The sequence below is a fragment of the Oncorhynchus mykiss genome, chromosome 23 (assembly GCF_013265735.2).
Source record: "Oncorhynchus mykiss isolate Arlee chromosome 23, USDA_OmykA_1.1, whole genome shotgun sequence".
NCBI classification, from domain to species: domain Eukaryota; kingdom Metazoa; phylum Chordata; class Actinopteri; order Salmoniformes; family Salmonidae; genus Oncorhynchus; species Oncorhynchus mykiss.
Genome location: NC_048587.1, coordinates 32,934,131 through 32,954,852, shown reverse-complemented (window position 1 = coordinate 32,954,852; position 20,722 = coordinate 32,934,131). Strand labels below are relative to the sequence as shown.

General features: G+C 42.8%; 1 protein-coding gene across 4 annotated transcripts; it reads left to right on the top strand.

Moving 5' to 3' along the window:
* Nucleotides 1-10,564: 10,564 nt before the first annotated feature.
* Nucleotides 10,565-16,932, top strand: LOC110502606 (40S ribosomal protein S24). Of its 4 annotated transcripts, XM_021580778.2 has the most exons (7): nt 10,565-10,662; nt 12,568-12,633; nt 12,861-13,070; nt 13,323-13,436; nt 13,808-13,810; nt 14,554-14,573; nt 16,847-16,932. In XM_021580778.2, exons 1-6 carry the CDS (start codon nt 10,660-10,662, stop codon nt 14,557-14,559), a joined length of 402 nt encoding a protein of 133 aa, XP_021436453.1. In that variant the 5' UTR covers nt 10,565-10,659; the 3' UTR covers nt 14,560-14,573; nt 16,847-16,932. The 4 variants fall into 4 exon arrangements, with proteins under 4 accessions (XP_021436453.1, XP_021436455.1, XP_021436454.1 ...); XM_021580780.2 differs by lacking the exon at nt 13,808-13,810; XM_021580779.2 differs by lacking the exon at nt 14,554-14,573.
* The last annotated feature ends 3,790 nt before the right edge of the window (nt 16,933-20,722 follow it).

Genomic DNA, 20,722 nt, shown 5'->3' with positions numbered 1-20,722 from the left:
TGTTGATAGAAACTGTCTGACTCATTCAGTGTTAATGTAACGTTTAACAGGCTGGTAGGGCTAAAGTAACAGGCTAGTAGGGTTAACATTATCAGGCTAGTTGGCTAGCAACCTTACAAGTTGAACAAGTTTGTAACAATAAATTCATAAAGTATTTACTTTTAAGTTGGTTGAAAATTATATTGATACCAGTAGTTATGATTGCAAACGATTTGGTTTAATTTGAAGTGATACATTTGAAGTTATTTCTGTTGAAGGGAATAGACTGGCTTCCCGGGTCCTCCATATTACATCACACCCCAGAAAAACATTTTCTGACATGACTTATTTGGAATTCTGATCGGTTTTATGTAATAACTCCAAAAATAGAAAACTTTGCATTGGTTATATTTATGCTACCTACCCTTTAAAAGTGTTATTGAAACATTCAGTGAAAGTGTTAAGGTTAAGTTATTATTAATTCAACTTCACAGGAAAACTTTCAGGGAACCATAGTATCAGAATCTCCCTGCAATCTAAAAATCAATGTTCCTAGAACAGGTGAAATGTTCACTTCCTATCTCACTCAGTACATTTAAAAAACTTTCAGTTTTGCCAGTCAGGAAACTTAATTCTCAGAACCAATGGTAAATCAAAAACTTACATTCCCACAACTTCCAAGGAACCAATGTGCTAGCTGAGAAGTGTCCATTTATATTCTTTACACTTTTCGTTCCGTTTTCTTTCTTTTGGACATTGAAACGTTTTAAGGGGTTAGTAAAGGCTATGCGATTAAGTTGTCAGATGCTTCACTTGTATCTTTTTCTGTTTGAACTTTCTTTCCTTTCAGCTGTGTTGTGACAAGGTAGTGGTGGTATACAGAAGATAGACCTATTTGGTAAAAGACCATGTCCAGGATGGCAAGAACAGCCCAACATTACTTTAAGACATGAAGGTCAGTTAATGCTGAAAATTTCAAGAACTTTTAAAGGATCTTCAAGTGCAGTCGCAAAAACCATCAAGAGCTATGATGAAACTGGCTCTCCTGAGAACCGCCACAGGAAAGGAAGACCCAGAGTTACCTCTGCTGCAGAGGATAAGTTCATTAGAGTTACCAGCCTCAGAGTTCAAGTAACAGACACATCTCAGCATCAACTGTTCTAAGGAGACTGCGTGAATTAGGCCTTCATGGACAAATATTTTGACTGGTACTGTATTTTACGAATTGTAATCCGTAACATATCACATGTCATACTAACTGGAGTGTCTCGGATTTACATACAGAATAATACGAAATGCTCTGAGACAGGATGGGATATAACGCCGTCCTTGAACCCTAAATAGCCACTCCTTTCTATCCCATGATGATGATGATGATCATAATCATAATCACCATCATCATCAATATTTCATTGCAGTTCTAGGTTATATGAAGTGGTTAAATGTTCTCCTATTAACGACCTATAGCCTAATGATGTTTGAGTGATGATGCAACATGCCAGCGTGCGATACAGTGGAGTGGTCAAGGAGAGCTAGTAGCACAACTGGAGTGTCTCCACACTGAGAGAGGAATAGGCTATACTCACGTATTTACGCATACGTCTCCGGTAATGCATGGGACACAGCAGGGATATGATCTCGACTTAGGCCTATCGCTTCAATAAGTCTCAAATAAGGACTCCACCCTGCCTAAATAAATATGAAAAAAAGAACAACGTATACAGCAAATGAAATAAGTGGAATACGTCACTAATTTTAGCCATACAAGCCCACATCACCTCATGCGCACCTGCACCCCATGCTAGTCACACACACAGGCAGTAATGCTACTGATATGTAACTTAGACAGTACACTATAGTACAGTGTTCCTCAACTTTTACTGTATCATTGACCGGTGAAGCATAGTCCTCCTCCTTTCATCTCACCACTATAACCGGACACTTCGTTGCCTCCCTGTTTTCCGTCTCTCTCTGCATATATTCTCTGCTGTCACTGTCTCTGTCTGTCTGTTTTAGTGTTTGCCTGTCACTCTGTCTGACTGTCTTTGCTTCTCCTTGTGCTCCTCTGTTGTCACTCTGTCTGTCACTCCTACGTGTTAATTGCTATTACATATAGATCCAACATATTAAGGAACTGGCAGTACATGTGTGTTTCTCTGATTTCTTCTGGTTGCACCAGTTAGGGGTAAAAAGTGAGTCTTTAATGCTAGTTCGGGCATAGCTACGTCCGACTTTGGGATCTGAATTTATACCTGTTGTACCAACCAAAAAATAAGACTTGTCGTAGCTAAGTTTGGCATAAGCAACGCATTCACAAGATTTATGCTTCATAATGATGGTTGATAGGCAGCACCAGTTACTAGGATGTTACCATCCTAGTGGCAGTTCTTAACATTGTGAGGCATGTCGCTTCGCACAAGACTTCACAAAGCCTACCACTATTCATGCATGTTTTCTTAACCACAACTTAAATCAATAATTACTGTGGAAATGAATATCACTGAATGACAAAAATATTGGAAAAAGTAGGCTAATAACACTGAAGACATTTATCATATTGTTGCTTACTGAAACTCCCAAGGTCATCCAACCGGTTTAAATACTTTAAAGAAATAGCTGTGTGTGGTCAACCATAATTTCAGCTACATTTTGATTGGGACAGTGTTATCGCGCTGCTTTGAGACAAGCACGGGACTCATCATGATAAATCAATCACTGTCAGATTTTTGTTTTCATGGAATCTACATTTCTGACTGCGTGGCTACGCACGTCTTCAACTCAATCCTCATGTTTGCTGACAATACAACAGTGGTAGGCCTGATTTGCTGTTTTGCTATCACAGACTGGAACATGTTCCGGTGTACTTCCGCTGGCATTGAGGAATAAACCACATCAGTCACTAGCTTCATCAATAAGTGCATCGAGGACGTCGATGCAAGCAACACTGAGGCATGCATGAGAGCAGCAGCTGTTCCGGACGACTGTGTGATCACGCTCTCCGTAGCTGACGTGAGTAAGACCTTTAAACAGGTCAACATACACAAGGATGCAGGGCCAGACGGATTACCAGGACGTGTGCTCCAGGCACGTGCTGACCAACCGGCAGGTGTCTTCACTGATATTTTCAACATGTCCCTGATTGAGTCTGTAATACTAACATGTTTCAAGCAGACCACCATAGTCCCTGTGCCCAAGAACACAAAGGCAACCTGCCTAAATGACTACAGACCCGTAGCACTCACGTCCGTAGCCATGAAGTGCTTTGAAAGGTTGGTAATGGCTCACATCAACACCATTATCCCAGAAACCCTTGACCCACTCCAATTTGCATACTGCCCAAACAGATCCACAGATGATGCAATCTCTATTGAACTCCACACTGCCCTTTCCCACTTGGACAAAAGGAACACTTATTTGAGAATGCTATTCATTGACTACAGCTCAGCGTTCAACACCATAGTACCCTCAAAGCTCATCACTAAGCTAAGGATCTTGGGACTAAACACCTCCCTCTGCAACTGGATCCTGGACTTCTTGACGGGCCGCCCCCAGGTGGTGAGGGTAGGTAGCAACACATTCACATTCTGGTGGTGCCAGAATTACAACCTATCCTTCAACGTAACCAAGACTAAGGAGATGATTGTGCATTCTCATCGACAGGTCTGTAGTGGAGCAGGTTGAGAGCTTCAAGTTCCTTGGTGTCCACATCAACAACAAACTAGAATGGTCCAAACACACCAAGACAGTCGTGAAGAGGGCACGACAAAGCCTATTCCCCCTCAGGAAACTAAAAAGATTTGGCATGGGTCCTGAGATCCTCAAAAGGTTCTACAGCTGAAACATCACTGCCTGGTACGGCAATTGCTCGGCCTCTGTCCGCAAATCACTACAGAGGGTAGTGCGTACGGTCCAGTGCATCACTGGGGCTAAGCTGCCTGCCATCCAGGACCTCTCCACCAGGCGGTGTCTGAGGAAGGCCCTAAAAATGGTCAAAGACCCCAGTCACAGACTGTACTCTACTACCGCACGGCAAGCGGTACCGGAGTGCCAAGTCTAGGACAAAAAGGCTTCTCAACAGTTTTTACCCCCAAGCCATAACATAACATCCTGAACAGCTAATCAAATTGCTACCCGGACTACTTGCATTGTGTGCCAACACCAACCCCCCCACCCCTCTTTTTATGCTGCTGCTACTCTCTGTTTATCATATATGCATAGTCACTTTAACTATACATTCATGTACATACTACCTCAATTGGGCCGACCAACCAGTGCTCCCGCACATTGGCTAACCGGGCTATCTGCATTATGTCCCGCCACCCACCACCCGCCAACCCCTCTTTTACGCTACTGCTACTCTCTGTTCATCATATATGCATAGTCACTTTAACCATATCTACATGTACATACTACCTCAATCAGCCTAACTAACCGGTGTCTGCATGTAGCCTCTCTACTTTTATAGCCTTCCTACTGTATATAGCCTGTCTTTTTACTGTTGTTTTATTTCTTTACTTACCTATTGTTCACCTAATACCTTTTTTGCACTATTGGTTAGAGCCTGTAAGTAAGCATTTCACTGTAAAGTATACACCTGTTGTATGCGGTGCACGTGACAAATAAACTTTGATTTTGTTTGATTTTATTACCAACAACGACGAGACAACCTACAGGGAGGAGGTGAGAGGTCTAACAGAGTGGTACCAGGAAAATAACCTCTCCCTCAATGTCAACAAAACGAAGGAGCTTGTCACTTTAATAATGTTTGCATAATGGAAAGGAAAGGGGGATACCTAGTCAGTTGTCCAATTGAATGTATTCAACTGAAATGTGTCTTCCGCATTTAACCCAACCCCTCTGAATCAGAGAGGTGCAGGGGAGTGCCTTAATCGACATCCACGTCTTCGGCGTCCTAATGTTTATTGTTCTGAAATTGTTTCTGTAATTAGAAACAGAAAATATTAGCAATGCTGCAACATTATTTTGTTGGAATTGAATATGATCTCTGAGAAATTAAGCTAATTGGTTACATGTACATAATGTATTCTTGACATAGCTCCTCCTATATAACTACTACTACTGTACATACCTTTTCCTACTTACGTATTGTCCATACCGTCTGTACACACCACACATTTATATTCCGGACTCGGACATTGCTTGTTCTGCTATTGCTTGTTCGGGAATTTATAAATATCTTGTTTATAAATGAGTATGGTACTGTTAGACACTTACTGCACTGCTGGAGATAGAAACAAACATTTCGCTGCCCCTGCTTTAACATTTCCTAATCTGTATACGTGATTAGCTGATGTTTCTTGTCTTCTTTGTTGGTGTGATGGAGATAGGAGGAAGAGGAGAGCCATCAAGATGCTGATTACCATTGTGGTGCTGTTTTCTGTGTGCTGGGCACCGTTCCACACAGTCCCCATTCTCTCTGAGTACAGAAAGTCTGTCTGAGTAGCCAATAGCAATAGCTATAACAGACTTATCTCCTTTGCATCCTTCAGATGATCTGAAAGTTGATTTAAATTATGGATTCATATGATTGGAAGTGAGACCCTGAGATGGAGGCCCAAGGGAGGCCCCAGGGAGCATGGAGAGGATACTTTGCATCCTATTGTTTGTTTATTGCAGTTATGAAAAGAAACATCATAGGGGAGACTGGAAAGAAGTTAAGACAAATGCTTTATTTTATGAGTTGTACTGACCAAAACCCACCTCTCCCACTTATACCATGTTATGTAACCAAAACCCACCTATCCCACTTATACCATGTTATGTAACCAAAACCCACCTCTCCCACTTATACCATGTTATGTAACCAAAACCCACCTATCCCACTTATACCATGTTATGTAACCAAAACCCACCTATCCCACTTATACCACGTTATCTAACCAAAACCCACCTCTCCCACGTATACCATGTTATGTAACCAAAACCCACCTCTCCCACTTATAAAATGTTATCTAACCAAATCCCACCTATCCACTCAAATCAAATCAAATGTATTTGTCACAAACACATGGTTAGCAGATGTTAATGCGAGTGTGGCGAAATGCTTGTGCTTCTAGTTCCAACAATGCAGTAATAACCAACGAGTAATCTAACCTAACAATTTCACAACAACTACCTTATACACACAAGTGTAAAGGAATGAAGAATATGTACATAAAAATATATGAATGAGTGATGGTACAGAATGTCATAGGCAAGATGCAGTAGATGGTATCGGTGACAGTATATACATATGAGATGAGTAAAGTAGGGTATGTAAACATATAAAAGTGGCATTGTTTAAAGTGGCTAGTGATACATGTATTACATCAAGATGGCAAGATGCAGTAGATGGTATAGAGTTCAGTATATACATATGTGATGAGAAATGTAGGGTATGTAAACATTATATTAAGTGGTATTGTTTAAAGTGGCTAGTGATACATTTTCCATACATTTTTACATTATTAAAGTGGCTGGTGTTGAGTCAGTATGTTGGCAGCAGCCACTCAATGTTAGTGGTGGCTGTTTAACAGTCTGATAGCCTTGAGATATAAGCTGTCTTTCAGTCTCTTGGTCCCTGCTTTGATGCACCTGTACTGACCTCACCTTCTGGATGATAACGGGGTGAACAGGCAGTGGCTCGGGTGGTTGTTGTCCTTGATGATCTTTATGGCCTTCGTGACATCGGGTGGTGTAGGTGTCCTGGAGGGCAGGTAGTTTGCCCCTGGTGATGCGTTGTGCAGACCTCACTAACCTCTGGAGAGCCTTACGGTTGTGGGCGGAGCAGTTGCAGTACCAGGCGGTGATACAGCCCGACAGGATGCTCTCAATTGTGCATCTGTAAAAGTTTGTGAGTGCTTTTGGTGACAAGCGGAATTTCTTCAGCCTTCTGAGGTTGAAGAAGCACTGCTGCGCCTTCTTCACCACGCTGTCTGTGTGGGTGGACCAATTCAGTTTGTCCGTGATGTGTACGCCGAGGAACTTAAAACGTACTACTCTCTCCACTACTGTCCCGTCGATGTGGATAGGGGGGTGCTCCCTCTGCTGTTTCCTGAAGTCCACGATCGTCTCCTTTGTTTTGTTGACGTTGAGTGTGAGGTTATTTTCCTGACACCACACTCCGAGGGCCCTCACCTCCTCCCTGTAGGCCGTCTCGTTGTTGTTGGTAATAAAGCCTACCACTGAAGTGTCATCTGCAAACTTGATGATTTAGTTGGAGGCGTGCATGGCCACGCAGTCGTGAGTGAAGAGGGAGTACAGGAGAGGGCTCAGAAAGCACCCTTGTGGGGCCCCAGTGTTGAGGATCAGAGGGGTGGAGATGTTGTTACCTACCCTCACCCCCTGGGGGCAGCTCGTCAGGAAGTCCCGTACCCAGTTGCACAGGGCGGGGTCGAGACCCAGGGTCTCAAGCTTAATGACGATTTTGGAGGGTACTATGGTGTTAAATGCTGAGCTGTAGTCGATGAACAGCATTCTCACATAGGTATTCCTCTTGTCCAGATGGGTTAGGGCAGTGTGCAGTGTGGTTGCGATTGCGTCGTCTGTGGACCTATTGGGGCAGGTGATATGGTCCTTGACTAGTCTCTCAAAGCACTTCATGATGTCGGAAGTGAGTGCTTCGGGGCGGTAGTCGTTTAGCTCAGTTACCTTAGCTTTCTTGGGAACAGGAACAATGCTGTCCCTCTTGAAGCATGTGGGAACAGCAGACTGGGATAAGGTTTGATTAAATATGTCATTAAACATACCAGTCAGCTGGTCTGCGCATGCTCTGAGGACGCGGCTGGGGATGCCGTCTGGGCCTGCAGCCTTGCGAGGGTTAACACGTTTAAATGTTTTACTCACGTCGGCTGCAGTAAAGAAGAGTCCGCAGGTTTTGATAGCGGGCCGTGTCAGTGGTACTGTATTGTCCTCAAAGCGAGCAAAGAAGTTGTTTCGTCTGTCTGGGAGCAAGACATCCTGGTCCGCGACAGGGCTGGTTTTCTTTTTGTAATCCATGATTGACTGTAGACCCTGCCACATACCTCTTGTGTCTGAGACGTTGAATTGCGACTCTACTTTGTCTCTATACTGACGCTTAGCTTGTTTGACTGCCTTGCGGAGGGAGTAGCTACACTGTTTGTATTCGGTCATGTTTCCGGTCACCTTGCCCTGATTAAAAGCAGTGGTTCCGCTTTCAGTTTCGCGCGAATGCTGCCATCAATCCACGGTTTCTGGTTTGGGAATGTTTTAATAGTTGCTGTGGGTATGACAAAGCCAATGCACTTGCTAATAAACTCGCTCACCGAATCAGTGTATTTGACAATGTTGTTGTTTGACGCAAACCTATCCCACTTATACCACGTTATCTAACCAAAACCCACCTCTCCCACTTATACCACGTTATGTAACCAAAATCCACCTATCCCACTTATACCACGTCATCTAACCAAAACCCACCTCTCCCACGTTATCTAACCAAAACCCACCTCTCCCACTTATACCACGGTATCTAACCAAAGCCCACCTATCCCACGTTATGTAACCAAAACCCACCTATCCCACGTTATCTACCCAAAGCCCACCTATCCCACTTATACCACATTATCTAACCAAAACCCACCTCTCCCACTTATACCACGTTATCTAACCAAAACCCACCAATCACACCTAATTAAATCCCACATTATCATTCCCATCCTCAGATTACCTGGATGAGCGGTTCAACGACATCACAGTGAAAATGATCATGGCCGTCGCCCAGGCCATCAGCTTCTCCAACTCCTTCAACAACCCTATCGTCTATGCCTTTATGAACGAGAACGTTCAGAAGAATTTTGTCTTCACCTTCTCCCAGTGCTGCCGACTGCCACACCAGAGGGTTGGAGCTCTTGACGTCACCCGCAGGTCCAAACTACATGTCCGTTTTACTAGGCCGAGGGACCGACAAGAGGCGGCCAACTTGGGAGACAGTATTGTACAGACCACCAGCACACAGACTGGTGGGATTGAGAATGGTACCTCACAGCTAAACACAGCTTCATCCTATGCAGAGGAGAAGATCTCGTTTGTGACGTGTGAGCCACAGTGGGTGTTAATATGATTCAAATGGAGCTTTCCATCTCCTTAAAAGTATCACTCAAGTGGCGCAGCGGATTAAGGCACTGCATCACAGTGCTAGAGGAATTACTACAGACCAGTGTGTACGACCCAGTACATCACTGGGGCCAAGCTTCCTGCCATCCAGGACCTCTATACCAGGCGGTGTCAGATGAAGGCCCTAAAATTGTCAAAGACTCCAGCCACCCTAGTCATAGACTGTTCTCTCTGCTAACGTATGGCAAGCGGTACCGGAGCGCCAAGTCCAGGTCCAAGAGGCTTCTAAACAGTTTCTACCCCCAAGCCATAAGACTCCTGAACATCTAACCAAATGGCTACCCAGACTATATGCACTGCCCCCCCTCCCTCCTCCTTTATGCTCCTGCTAGTCTCTGTTGTTATCATCTATGTATAGTCACTTTAATAACACTACCTACATGTACATATTACCTCAACTACCTCAACTAACCAGTGTCCCCGCACATTGACACTGTACCAGTACCCCCCTGTATATAGTCTCACTATTGTTATTTTACTGCTGCTCTTTAATTACTTGTTACTTTTGAATTATTATTCTTATTCGTGTTATTATTTTTAACTGCATTGTTGGTTAGGGGCTCGTAAGTAAGCATTTCACTATAATACACCTGTTGTATTCAATGCATGTGACTAATACGATTTGATTTGATCCCGGGCTGTATCACAACCGCTCGTGATCGGGAGTCCCATAGGGTGGCGCACAATTGGCCCAGCGTCGTACGTGTTAGGGGAGGGATTGGCCGGGATAGGCCGTCATTGTAAATAGAAATGTGTTCTTAACTGACTTGCCTAGTAAAGGTTAAATACATCTTTGGCATTACTTTACTGACATCTAGCGGTACCGGTAGGAATTACACATTATGGAACAGCGGGGACTGTGAAGAGACACACACAAATGTACCGACGCACACAAGCGCACAAGCGTAAATGTAGATATGTAGTGGTGTAATAATGTTATATGATGTACTGTTTCATATGTAATGTAAGTGCCTTAATGTGTTTGGACCCCAGGAAGTATAGCTGCTGCTTTAGCAACAGCTTTTGGGATCCCTAACAAATACAAATTCAAAAATTGCGCTCTATGTTTTGTCTACTACCGTCCATTTCCATGAGCCATGTGAATAAAAATACTTACTTCGTTCAATAATAAACAAAATTATACATACATATATACTATATAGTACTGTGGTGCGCTACTTTTGGAAAAAGGGCATAAGGGCATGATTGTGTTGCTGCTAGATGAATAAAATGCCATCAATTAATATATTTGTAATGAACAAACATGTTATTCATACTGTATTGCATACATTCATGTGCCAAAATTGCATGGGCATTTATTTGATTGTGTGACGTTTGCTCTAAAGTCATATACACTTGAACAAAAATAATACATAAAAAAATACAAAAACGACACGTTCTATTTCCCTATGTGGTCTCTCAAATAATTTGAATGTACTTTTAATTCAGGCAAGTATTCAGGTCGCACGGCTTCCATTCAGGCGTTTGGTTGGCCGGCATCGGGTCCTTCCTCCTTTTCCTCGTCCCTGAGAGGCTGATGTCAAGATGGTGAGTCTTGTGGCATAAAATCTAGAATTAAATTCTTTGTTTATCTTCACCATCCTCTCATCGTTGTTAAAATCACGAAGTCCAAATACATTTATAAGCCATCCCTGTAGGAATATTAGAACATTTAAATGGTAAAAGTAGTTTTTAGTCTTTTATGAACCGATGGATTTCGGTGGCCTAGAGCGCTCGGCTGTTGGACCTGTTCAGTTGTACAAGCCATTCAGTAATAATTTTGTAACACATGGCTTCTTATTTTCCACCACTATGTGTTGGCGGCTACGTTGTGGTTTTGTCCAGTCTTGTATAATACTATTATTTGACCAGCACAGGCAATATGGCTAGCTACATGCTAAGGTATGTGCTAGCAAGGTGTCCTCGACTGCTGTGCCTAGTGAGCCTCCCTGGCACAGTATGTCACTTGTAATGTCGTATTAGGATTCTGGAAACTACCTAGCTAGTTCCGACACGATAACTAACGCTAAGTTACCACAAATGCATGATTTTTGTCGTCGATCCGTCCAGAAGTGCTCCGGTGTTTGAAGTGGTTCGTTTACATGATTTGAGTAGATGGAAGCTAACTTAGCTAGTTAACTTGCTTGGTTGGCTACAGTAGATAGCCAGGATGTTAGTTATTGATGCAGTAACCTTTCGGTATGGTTTTGGTTTAGGACTTTCTCCTCGAAAGTATATATTGTCACTCGTGTATCTAGCTAGCTACTAAATGTTACTTGTGTAGGTAGCTAAATCCAAGTAATGTAGTTCGCTAGCTACCTCTTGTTGCATGGCATGATACGTTTGATGACATGACGGTGGTAGGCCTGATCAATGATGAGACAGCCTGTAGGGATAGTCAATATCAGCTCCCTCAACAGCTAGACACGAGCTGATCGTAGACTACAGGAAATGGAGGGCCATGCACACCCCCATTCATATCGACTGGGCTGTAGTGTAACGAGTCGAGAGCTTTAAGTTCCTCTGTGTCCACATCATTAAGTATCTATCACGGACCACATACCAAGACAGTTGAAAATAGGGCATGACAAAGCCTCTTCCCGCTCAGGTGGCTGAAAGGAATTGACATGGGCCCTCAGATCCTCAAAGTTATACAGCTGCACTATTGAGAGCATCTTGACTGGCTGCATCAGTGCTTGGTATGGCAACTGCTTGGCATCCTACTACAAGCCGCTACAGAGTGTAGTGCGTACAGCCCAGTACATCACTGCCGCCAAACTCATCCAGGACCTCTATACCAGGCTGTGTCAGAGCAAGGCCCTAAAAATGGTCACTCCAGCCACTCAAGTAAAGACTGTTATCGCATGGCAAGCGGTGCCGATGCACCAAGTCTGGAACTAACAGGACCCTGAACAGCTTCTAACCTTAAACCATAAGACTGCTAAATAGTTTGTCCGGGTAACTGTTAGGTAAACTATTTAACTATCTGCATTGACCCTTTCTGCACTAACCTTTTTGACTCGTCACATGCGCTGTTTATCCTGTTGCCTAGTCACTTAATTCCTAGTTATATGTACATATCTACCTCAACTGCATCGTACCCTTGCACATCAACTCGGTGCTGGTATCGTGTGTATATGGCCACGTTATTGTTACTAATTGTTTTACCTTTTTATTACGTTTCAATTTTTTCCCCCCATCTTTCTCTGCATTGTTGTGAAGGGCCCGTAATTAAGCATTTCACTGTTAAGAGTAACAGTTGATTTGTGATCGGATGTGTAATTGTAATGCAATAAGTAACTTTTCTTTATGGCCTGCTAACTAACTTGCGACCTGACAAAGCCAACGTCTTGTTTAAATAGTTGTGTTGATGTATACTACTTGTCTTGCTATGTGTGTATAGTATCTAGATGTGTGTAGGGTTCCTAAACTCTGTTCCCCGTCTACTTTCAGAACGACACAGTGACAGTCAGAACCCGGAAGTTCATGACAAACCGGCTGCTTCAGAGGAAGCAAATGGTAAGCTTAAATGTTTTTCCTACCACTGTATACCACCAAAACAAAACATCTCTTCATACTGAGTGTTCAGCTGACCTCTATCAGTAGATCGCAAGACTGTCATGATCTGCCCTGATGGTCTATTGATTAAATTATCTGTTAAAAGTTAGGGAGCATCAAGATCACCAGTGTGCTAGTTTTCTAGTGCTGCATGGTCTTAAACTTTTGTCCATTGTCTCCGCTTCCAGGTTGTCGATGTCCTCCATCCGGGCAAAGCCACAGTCCCCAAGACTGAGATCCGGGAGAAGCTGGCCAAAATGTACAAGACCACCCCTGACGTGGTGTTCGTCTTCGGCTTCAGGACCCAGTTTGGTGGCGGCAAGACGACGGGCTTCGCCATGGTCTACGACTCTCTCGACTACGCTAAGAAAAACGAGCCCAAGCACAGACTGGCCAGGGTAAGTAGATGCTGGAAAAATGGAAACAAGTGGGGCTTTGCTTGTGGAATGCACCAATTGAATGGATATAGCTTTTAGGCAATATTCTCTATTTGTATGACACCACGTCTGTACATAGTTTCTATGAGTACCATCATTATCAAGTATTGTCTGCCAGTCACCCACATTGATACTGACTAATGGAAAGATAACCCACACACAATGGAAGCAGTGCTGTTTGGTTAAAATGTTTGGTTTTCTCGGTTCTCACAGCACGGTCTCTATGAGAAGAAGAAGTCCTCCAGAAAACAGCGCAAGGAACGCAAGAACAGAATGAAGAAAGTACGAGGCACCAAGAAAGCCAGTGTGGGCGCTGCTGGCAAAAAGGTAATGTGGCCATTCTCCCTATGGTACATTCCTCTTGTTCAAGGGTGGGTGCATTTCAATAGTCACATTTTTACAGTAGCTCCATTTATTCTCCATCTGCACTGTAAATCAGCAGAGTTGGTAAATGCATAATACTGGATGGCTGCTTTCACCCAAGTGAAATTCACATCATTGCAGATGGGGGGAATAGGGAACTTCTTGAGACTATTGGAATGCACCCCAAGTTGAACTTATTTCGTATTAGTTAATCATTAATTACATGCATATCTTTCCTTCTTCCCAAGTCTGTTAGTGCTGTCTTTATTTATACATTTTTACTGTTTTAATATACATTGTCATCTTCTCTTATCTACTGTTCTTCGGGACTGTAGAAGGTAAATGTTGTTTTCATCAGTAGACTAACTGCTGTGTGCAGATACTACTACTTAGGAGTGATGTTCCTAGCTAACTCCTGTTAGACTTCATCCCAATCTTCCCATTATATAACCAAAAAAGCTACGGTGCCTTTTTACATGTGGATTTATCTAACATCCACATTGGGTTTCAGTTCAGGTACCTACCAGTTGATACTTAGCTGCTCATTCTAACTCGTGACACTAATGTTGGCGAGTGTGAACTGAGCACTAATAGTGGTTTAGATTCCAGGTTGAACCGTATAGTGTGGTCCCTACTCGACAGTAGGTTGCCTAGTGGATCTCTGAAAGACAAGGAACTAGAGCAGTTTCTCAATTAATTCCTTAAAGGACCCCAATGCAGTACACATTTTTGTTTTAGCCCAGCACTAACACGCATAATTCAACTAATCAAGTCTCAGTGCTGGGCTAAAACACACATGTGCATCCCCAGGAATCCTGCAGGAATGTATTGAGGGACGTATCTAGAAGCTGCATTTGCGTGCATTTATTGACATGTCCGCATCTGGTGCTCAGCATTCAGTTTTGACTTTGTATTATTTTCCTGGGTGGAAATGGGCCCCAACTGAATTAAATGAATCTATGGCTCAAATCTTATGCCATTCAGAGATCTAGTATAGGAGTGTGAATTATTTTAAGAGTTTAACATTACTTTCTTCATCCTTTTGTCTTTTATTTTGCCTCCCATGGATTTTATTTGACAGAAATGAGGTGTCTGTTACAGGTATAAAGAAAACAGGGCATGGTGTGCTATATTGTGTTGGATTGCACATTGAATCTTCTCTTGGTACCTCACCTGTAGAGATCTCACCTGTAGTCTTCCAACAACCTTATCTACAAGCACGCGTCCTTACTACTTCATCCCATCTTCCATCCCCCTTGTCCCCCAAACTTCTAAACCTACCCTGGCTGGTGGTACTTATTCTCTGACAAATATTATAATATCAACTAATTTCATATCAACAAAAAAACTATTTCATTGCTTCTAAACGATTACCATTCTTATTCTCCTATTAAACTATTTTATTATGACTATGTATTGATCAAACGCACAGTACAGTTATGCTAACATGCGTTATGAGTGGTGACCTTTGGTGGTTGTTTATTAAAGCATGTCTAGGATAATAATTTATAGCCCAGTGTCTCTGCGAGACAACTGAACCACATGCCTACCCATACGACTTTTCCTAGTTTAATTTAATACAATATACAGTTGAAGTCGGAAGTTTATATACACTTAGGTTGGGGTCATTAAAACTTGTTTTTCAACCACTCCACACATTTCTTGTTAACAAACTATAGTTTTGGGAAGTCGGTTAGGACATCTATTTGTGCATGACACAAGTTATTTTTCCAACAATTGTTTACAGACAGATTATTTCACTTATAATTCACTGTATCACAATTCCAGTGGGTCAGAAGTTTACAAACACTAAGTTGACTGTGCCTTTAAACAGCTTGGGAAATTCCAGAAATTATGTCATGGCTTTACAAGCTTCTGATAGTCTAATTGACATAATCTGAGTCAATTGGAGGTGTACCTGTGGATGTATTTCAAGGCCTACCTTCAAACTCAGTGCCTCTTTGCTTGACATCATGTGAAAATCAAAAGAAATCAGCCAAGACCTCAGAAAAAATATTGTAGACCTCCACAAGTCTAGTTCATCCTTGGGAGCAATTTCCAAACGCCTGAAGGTACCACGTTCATCTGTACAAACAATAGTACGCAAGTATAAACACCATGGGACCACGCAGCTGTCATGCCGCTGACGAAAGAGATGCGTTCTGTCTCTTGTGAAGATGCTGGAGGTACAAAGTATCTATATCCACAGTAAAACGAGTCCTATATCGACATAACCTGAAAGGCTGCTCAGCATGGAAGAAGCCACTGCACCAAAACCGGCATAAAAAAGCCAGACTACGGTTTGCAACTGCACATGGGGACAAACATCGTACTTTTTTGAGAAATGTCCTCTGGTCAGATGAAACAAAAATAGAACTGTTTGGCCATAATGACCATCGCTATGTTTGGAGGAAAAGGGGAGGCTTGCAAGCCGAAGAACACCGTGAAGCATGGGGGTGGCAGCATCATTTTGTGGGGGTGCTTTGCTGCAGGAGGGACTGGTGCACTTCACAAAATCGATGGCATCATGAGGCAGGAAAATGATGTGGATATATTGAAGCAACATCTCAAGACATCAGACAGGAAGTTAAAGCTTGGTTGCAAATGGGTCTTCCAAATGGACAATGACCCCAAGCATACTTCCAAAGTTGTGGCAAAATGGCTTAAGGACGACAAAGTCAAGGTATTGGAGTGGCCATCACAAAGCCCTGACATCAATCCTATTGAAAAATTGTGGGCAAAACTGAAAAAGCGTGTGCGAGCAAGGAGGCCTACAAACCTGACTCAGTTACACCAGCTCTGTCAGGAGGAATGGGCCAAAATTCACCCAAATTATTCTGGGAAGCTTGTGGAAGGCTACCCGACACATTTGACCCAAGTTAAACAATTTAAAGGCAATGCTACCGAATACTAATTGAGTGTATGTAAACTTCTGACCCATTGGGGATGGGATGAAAGAAATAAGTGAAAATAAATTACTCTACTATTTATTCTGACATTTCACATTCTTAAAATAAAGTGGTGATCCTAACTGACCCAAGACAGGGAATTTTTACTCTGATTAAATGTCAGGAATTGTGAAAAACTTTGAGTTTGACTTCAACTGTCATTTGATATATACTATATACTAAATAAATTCCTCACTGAGCTGGAAAATGTCAGTTAACTTCATTTACTATTTAAAAAAAACAACATGTAGGTTGAGCTCCATCTCTACTATTACCCTTCGGACCATCAGCCCAATTACCCCCCTTCCTCTAGTTGAGGTGCCCCCCCCCCCCCCCCCCCCCAGTAGAGTAGAGTTGTTGTAAGTGGAGATGGTGTATTTCTGTTTGCAGGTGAACTAACTTCTCTTCCTCTGTGTTTTCCTACAGTGAGCCTGGAGAATCAGGGATGTTCCTCGTGCTCAAGATGTTCTTGTATATTGTCATCGAATAAAAAAAACTTTGGAAAAAAAGTCTGTCATGTTTGTCATTTCCTCTACATGTCCTGGATTGAAAGACATGTATATTTGACATGTTTATCTGTACACTTACATTTGCAGTGTGCTTGAATATTGTTATGTTCAAAGTTGTTTTGGGGATATTGGTAGTCTGGCGCATACCTCATACCAAAGTCTTAAGTCCTCCTGACTTCAGTCTGGAAAGGCTGTTTTGATGCAGTTAGCACGATGCGTCAGTAATGACGGTGGCTGTGCTTTTAATGGTTGCTTCTGTCTTCTCGCGCAAACAGCCACGCACCGCCCCTTGCATTACACAACTGTTGGTTTATCAAATCCCACAAGAAAAACATTTGAGAACCAATCAATACATCCCCTTAATTTTAGCGAATCTTGCATCAAAGGCCTCCTGACCAGACGTCTATTGTTGACTGGCTATATTCTCCTTTCAATAATGTTGGATGGTGTTCCCATTAAAACAGTGTGAATACCAATGTTACCAAATACATTAAATGTGAATTACTGAGGTGAGTTGTGTTTTGCCTGTGATGATAGTCTCATACGCCGGTCCTGTGTTTTTCTATTTGTAGACATTAATTAAGAGCGTATGACCTGAATATTTCTAATGCATTTTCTCACAATGATAAGACTTCAATGAAGTGCCCTGTCTAATGGGTTCCATTGTGTCCAGACTAAAGAACCTTTGTGTGAGCTCAGAGCCAAACCAATGGTGCTACGATGCAGACTACTGCTGCAACTCACGCTGAATCGTCTCCGGCTATGCACTCTTTTTGTTGGCATCATACCTGGCACCTTACTACTGCTGTCTCTAAGGTTACTAGGTCCCCCTTGGTTTTCTGTACACAAACTCACCTGGTCCTTCTATCATTACCTCAGCCTCATAACTTACGCTGATGGCACTCAACTCTCGCAGATAGGATTTCTGTGTGGCTGGCCTGGCAGACATCTCCGCTTTGATGTTGGCCCACCACCTCGAGCTAAACCATATTGCACTGCTATTCGTTCCTGGGGGAAGCTTGCCAGCTCCTCCTAGACCTCCGTCACTGTTGACAAACTCCATTGTTATGAAAAACGAAAAACCTCTGTTTGACCTTGGGCGACACCCTATTGTGTTCAGAGCCAAACTGATGCAGAAACTAATGCGTCAACGAGATTCAACCTGTACATTTATATTGAATCCCTCTGCACTTTTTATCAATTTGACACGTGACGTGAAACAACATGATCTTGTTATATCAGGCTAGGTTAACGATGCTAGCTTTTCGTATAACTGGGTAGTTAAAACAGGAGCGCCCAGACCTTCGCCACCTAACGTTGGCAAACACGATATACATCAACCAGTACATAAAGTAAGTTGGTGACTCGCTGATAATCAGGTTATGAAAACAGGATACAATTTTCTAACCAGCACCCAACCACTTACATTTTCGTAATTTCAACAAAAAGGTGAAGAATATGATTTGCAGTTAATTAAACATGAGAGGGCACCCTGGACGTCTTCTGGCACCGCACACATTGAGTGTAGGTAGACCACATTATGAGACTCTGAATGACCCGATAGACTTCTCTTTGGAGGCATTGAATTTACTTTCATCATTAGCATAGCAGTAAACACTAATCAAATATGCACATAATCAGTGCAGTTAGTGACACATATCCCCTCAGGACCTCCGAGGTTTGCATTGCATTACATTTGGGATACAGACAATGTTTATTGTCTAAGCAGATGCCCCTACTACCGATTGCAGCGCATAATAATTATCGTTATAACATCCACCTTACAAAGACTAGTGTGGGCCCAGTTACAAAGGCACTTGAATTATAGTGCTTGGCTAGCACATACATGTGCAAACCCTAGCCAGGCTAGGAATGGATTGAGAAACACTAACGTAGAGCGGGTAGCGTTCATAACAACACGCGCAGGTTGTAGTAACAGAAGTTGCCACACGAGTGCTCTCTTTCCCTATCTGTCAAGTGTTGATACTTTTGTAAAAGACACACACGAACATTCCCTCCCAGCGGCAGGCTTGATTCAATATGCATGGCAATCCTCAGGAATAGCAGAGAAAGGACAGAATGGGGGCAGGGTTGTGGTACGAAGAAATACCTACATCCACAGTGTCACTGCAGCAATTTTCTGAAGCCTCAGTCAATAATATATTGAGCAACTGCACAGTCACCCACAGTTTGACACACTTGGGAGAGGTACCACTCTATAGTCTAAAGTTGCCTCCTGTCCTTAATCTCCTTCTCTTGTCTCCTTTCCTTCCCAGTAGGCTTACACTATATTGCTTTCACCATTCCTTTGTTTATGGATAAATGCAGAGGGAGAGGAGATGAGGAAAGGAAGCCATATGGAGTAGAGAGAAAGCCATAAGGAGAAGAGATGAGGGGAAGAAGCCATGCTAGCCGTGCTAGACTTGATGCACCCTGGGTCTGTGGCGGCTGCACAACAGACAGACATAAGAGCAGAAGCGAGGTGAGACGTGTAAATGCTGATTGGTAACGCTGTAATGTCTGACTGCAGTCATTTGACTTGACGCCCTGTCTGTCCCTCTTAGTTTTCATTCAGTTTATTGTGTAAATTGGAAAATATGCCACTTGTCTGGTCTGAGCGATGCGTTGCTTTGGATTATCATCCTTGTCAATGACTTGGAGCTCTGGCCAAAAGTAATGCACTATATAGGGAAAAGGGTACAATTTGGGACGTAGCCAGTCTTTGGAACAGAACACATCTCCTTTGTTTTAGTGTGACCTTTCTGTGGTAAGTTGTATTGAAATACCCTGAGAGAGAGAGAAGGAGAATCTAAATAAAGTGATTATAGTACCGGGGGATCAATGTCTCTCTCTCGCTCTCAATTCAATTCAATGTCAATTTAAGGGCTTTATTGGCATGGGAAACACATGTTTACATTGCCAAAGCAAGTGAAATGGGGTAGCAGGTAGCCTAGTGGTTAGAGTGTTGGGCCAGTAACCGAAAGTTTGCTAGATGGAATCCCCGAGCTGACAGGGTGAAAATCTGTCATTCTGCCCCTGAACAAGGCAGTTAACCCACTGTTCCTAGGCCGTCATTGTAAATAAGAATTTGTTCTTAACTGACTTGCCTAGTTAAATAAAGGTTACAAATAGATAATAAACCAAAGTGAAATAAACAATTATTTTTTTTACAGTAAACATTACACTCAAAAACGTTCCAAAATAATAAAGACATTTCAAATGTCATATTATGTGCAAATAGTTAAAGTACAAAAGGGGAAATAAATAAACAAAAATATGGGTTCTATGTGTTTGTTCTTCACTTTTCTTGTGGAAACAGGTCACAAATCTTGCTGCTGTGATGGCAGCAGCATATGGGAGTTTATCAAAATTGGGTTTGTTTTCAAATTCTTTGTGGATCTGTGTAATCTGAGGGAAATATGTGTCTCTAATATGGCAGGAGGTTAGGAAGTTTAGCTCAGTTTCAACCTCATTTTGTGGGCAGTGTGCACATAGCCTGTCTTCCCTTGAGAGCCAGGTCTGCCTACGGAGGCTTTTCTCAATAGCAAGGCTATGCTCATGTAACGGATGTGAAACGGCTAGCTAGTTAGCGGTGGTGCGCGCTAAATAGCGTTTCAAATGGTGACGTCACTTGCTCTGAGACCTTGAAGTAGTGGTTCCCCTTGCTCTGCAAGGGCCGAGGCTTTTGTGGAGCGATGGGTAACGATGCTTTGTGGGTGTCAGTTGTTGATGTGTGCAGAGGGTCCCTGGTTCGCGCCCCGTTATGGGCGAAGGGACGGTCTAAAGTTATACT

Bases quoted from the DNA above. Each gene is read 5' to 3' on its own strand.
- LOC110502606 (XM_021580778.2), top strand. The intron at 12,634-12,860 runs GTAAGCTTAAAT...CTCCGCTTCCAG, and splicing joins TGCTTCAGAGGAAGCAAATG to GTTGTCGATGTCCTCCATCC. The intron at 13,071-13,322 runs GTAAGTAGATGC...CGGTTCTCACAG, and splicing joins CCAAGCACAGACTGGCCAGG to CACGGTCTCTATGAGAAGAA.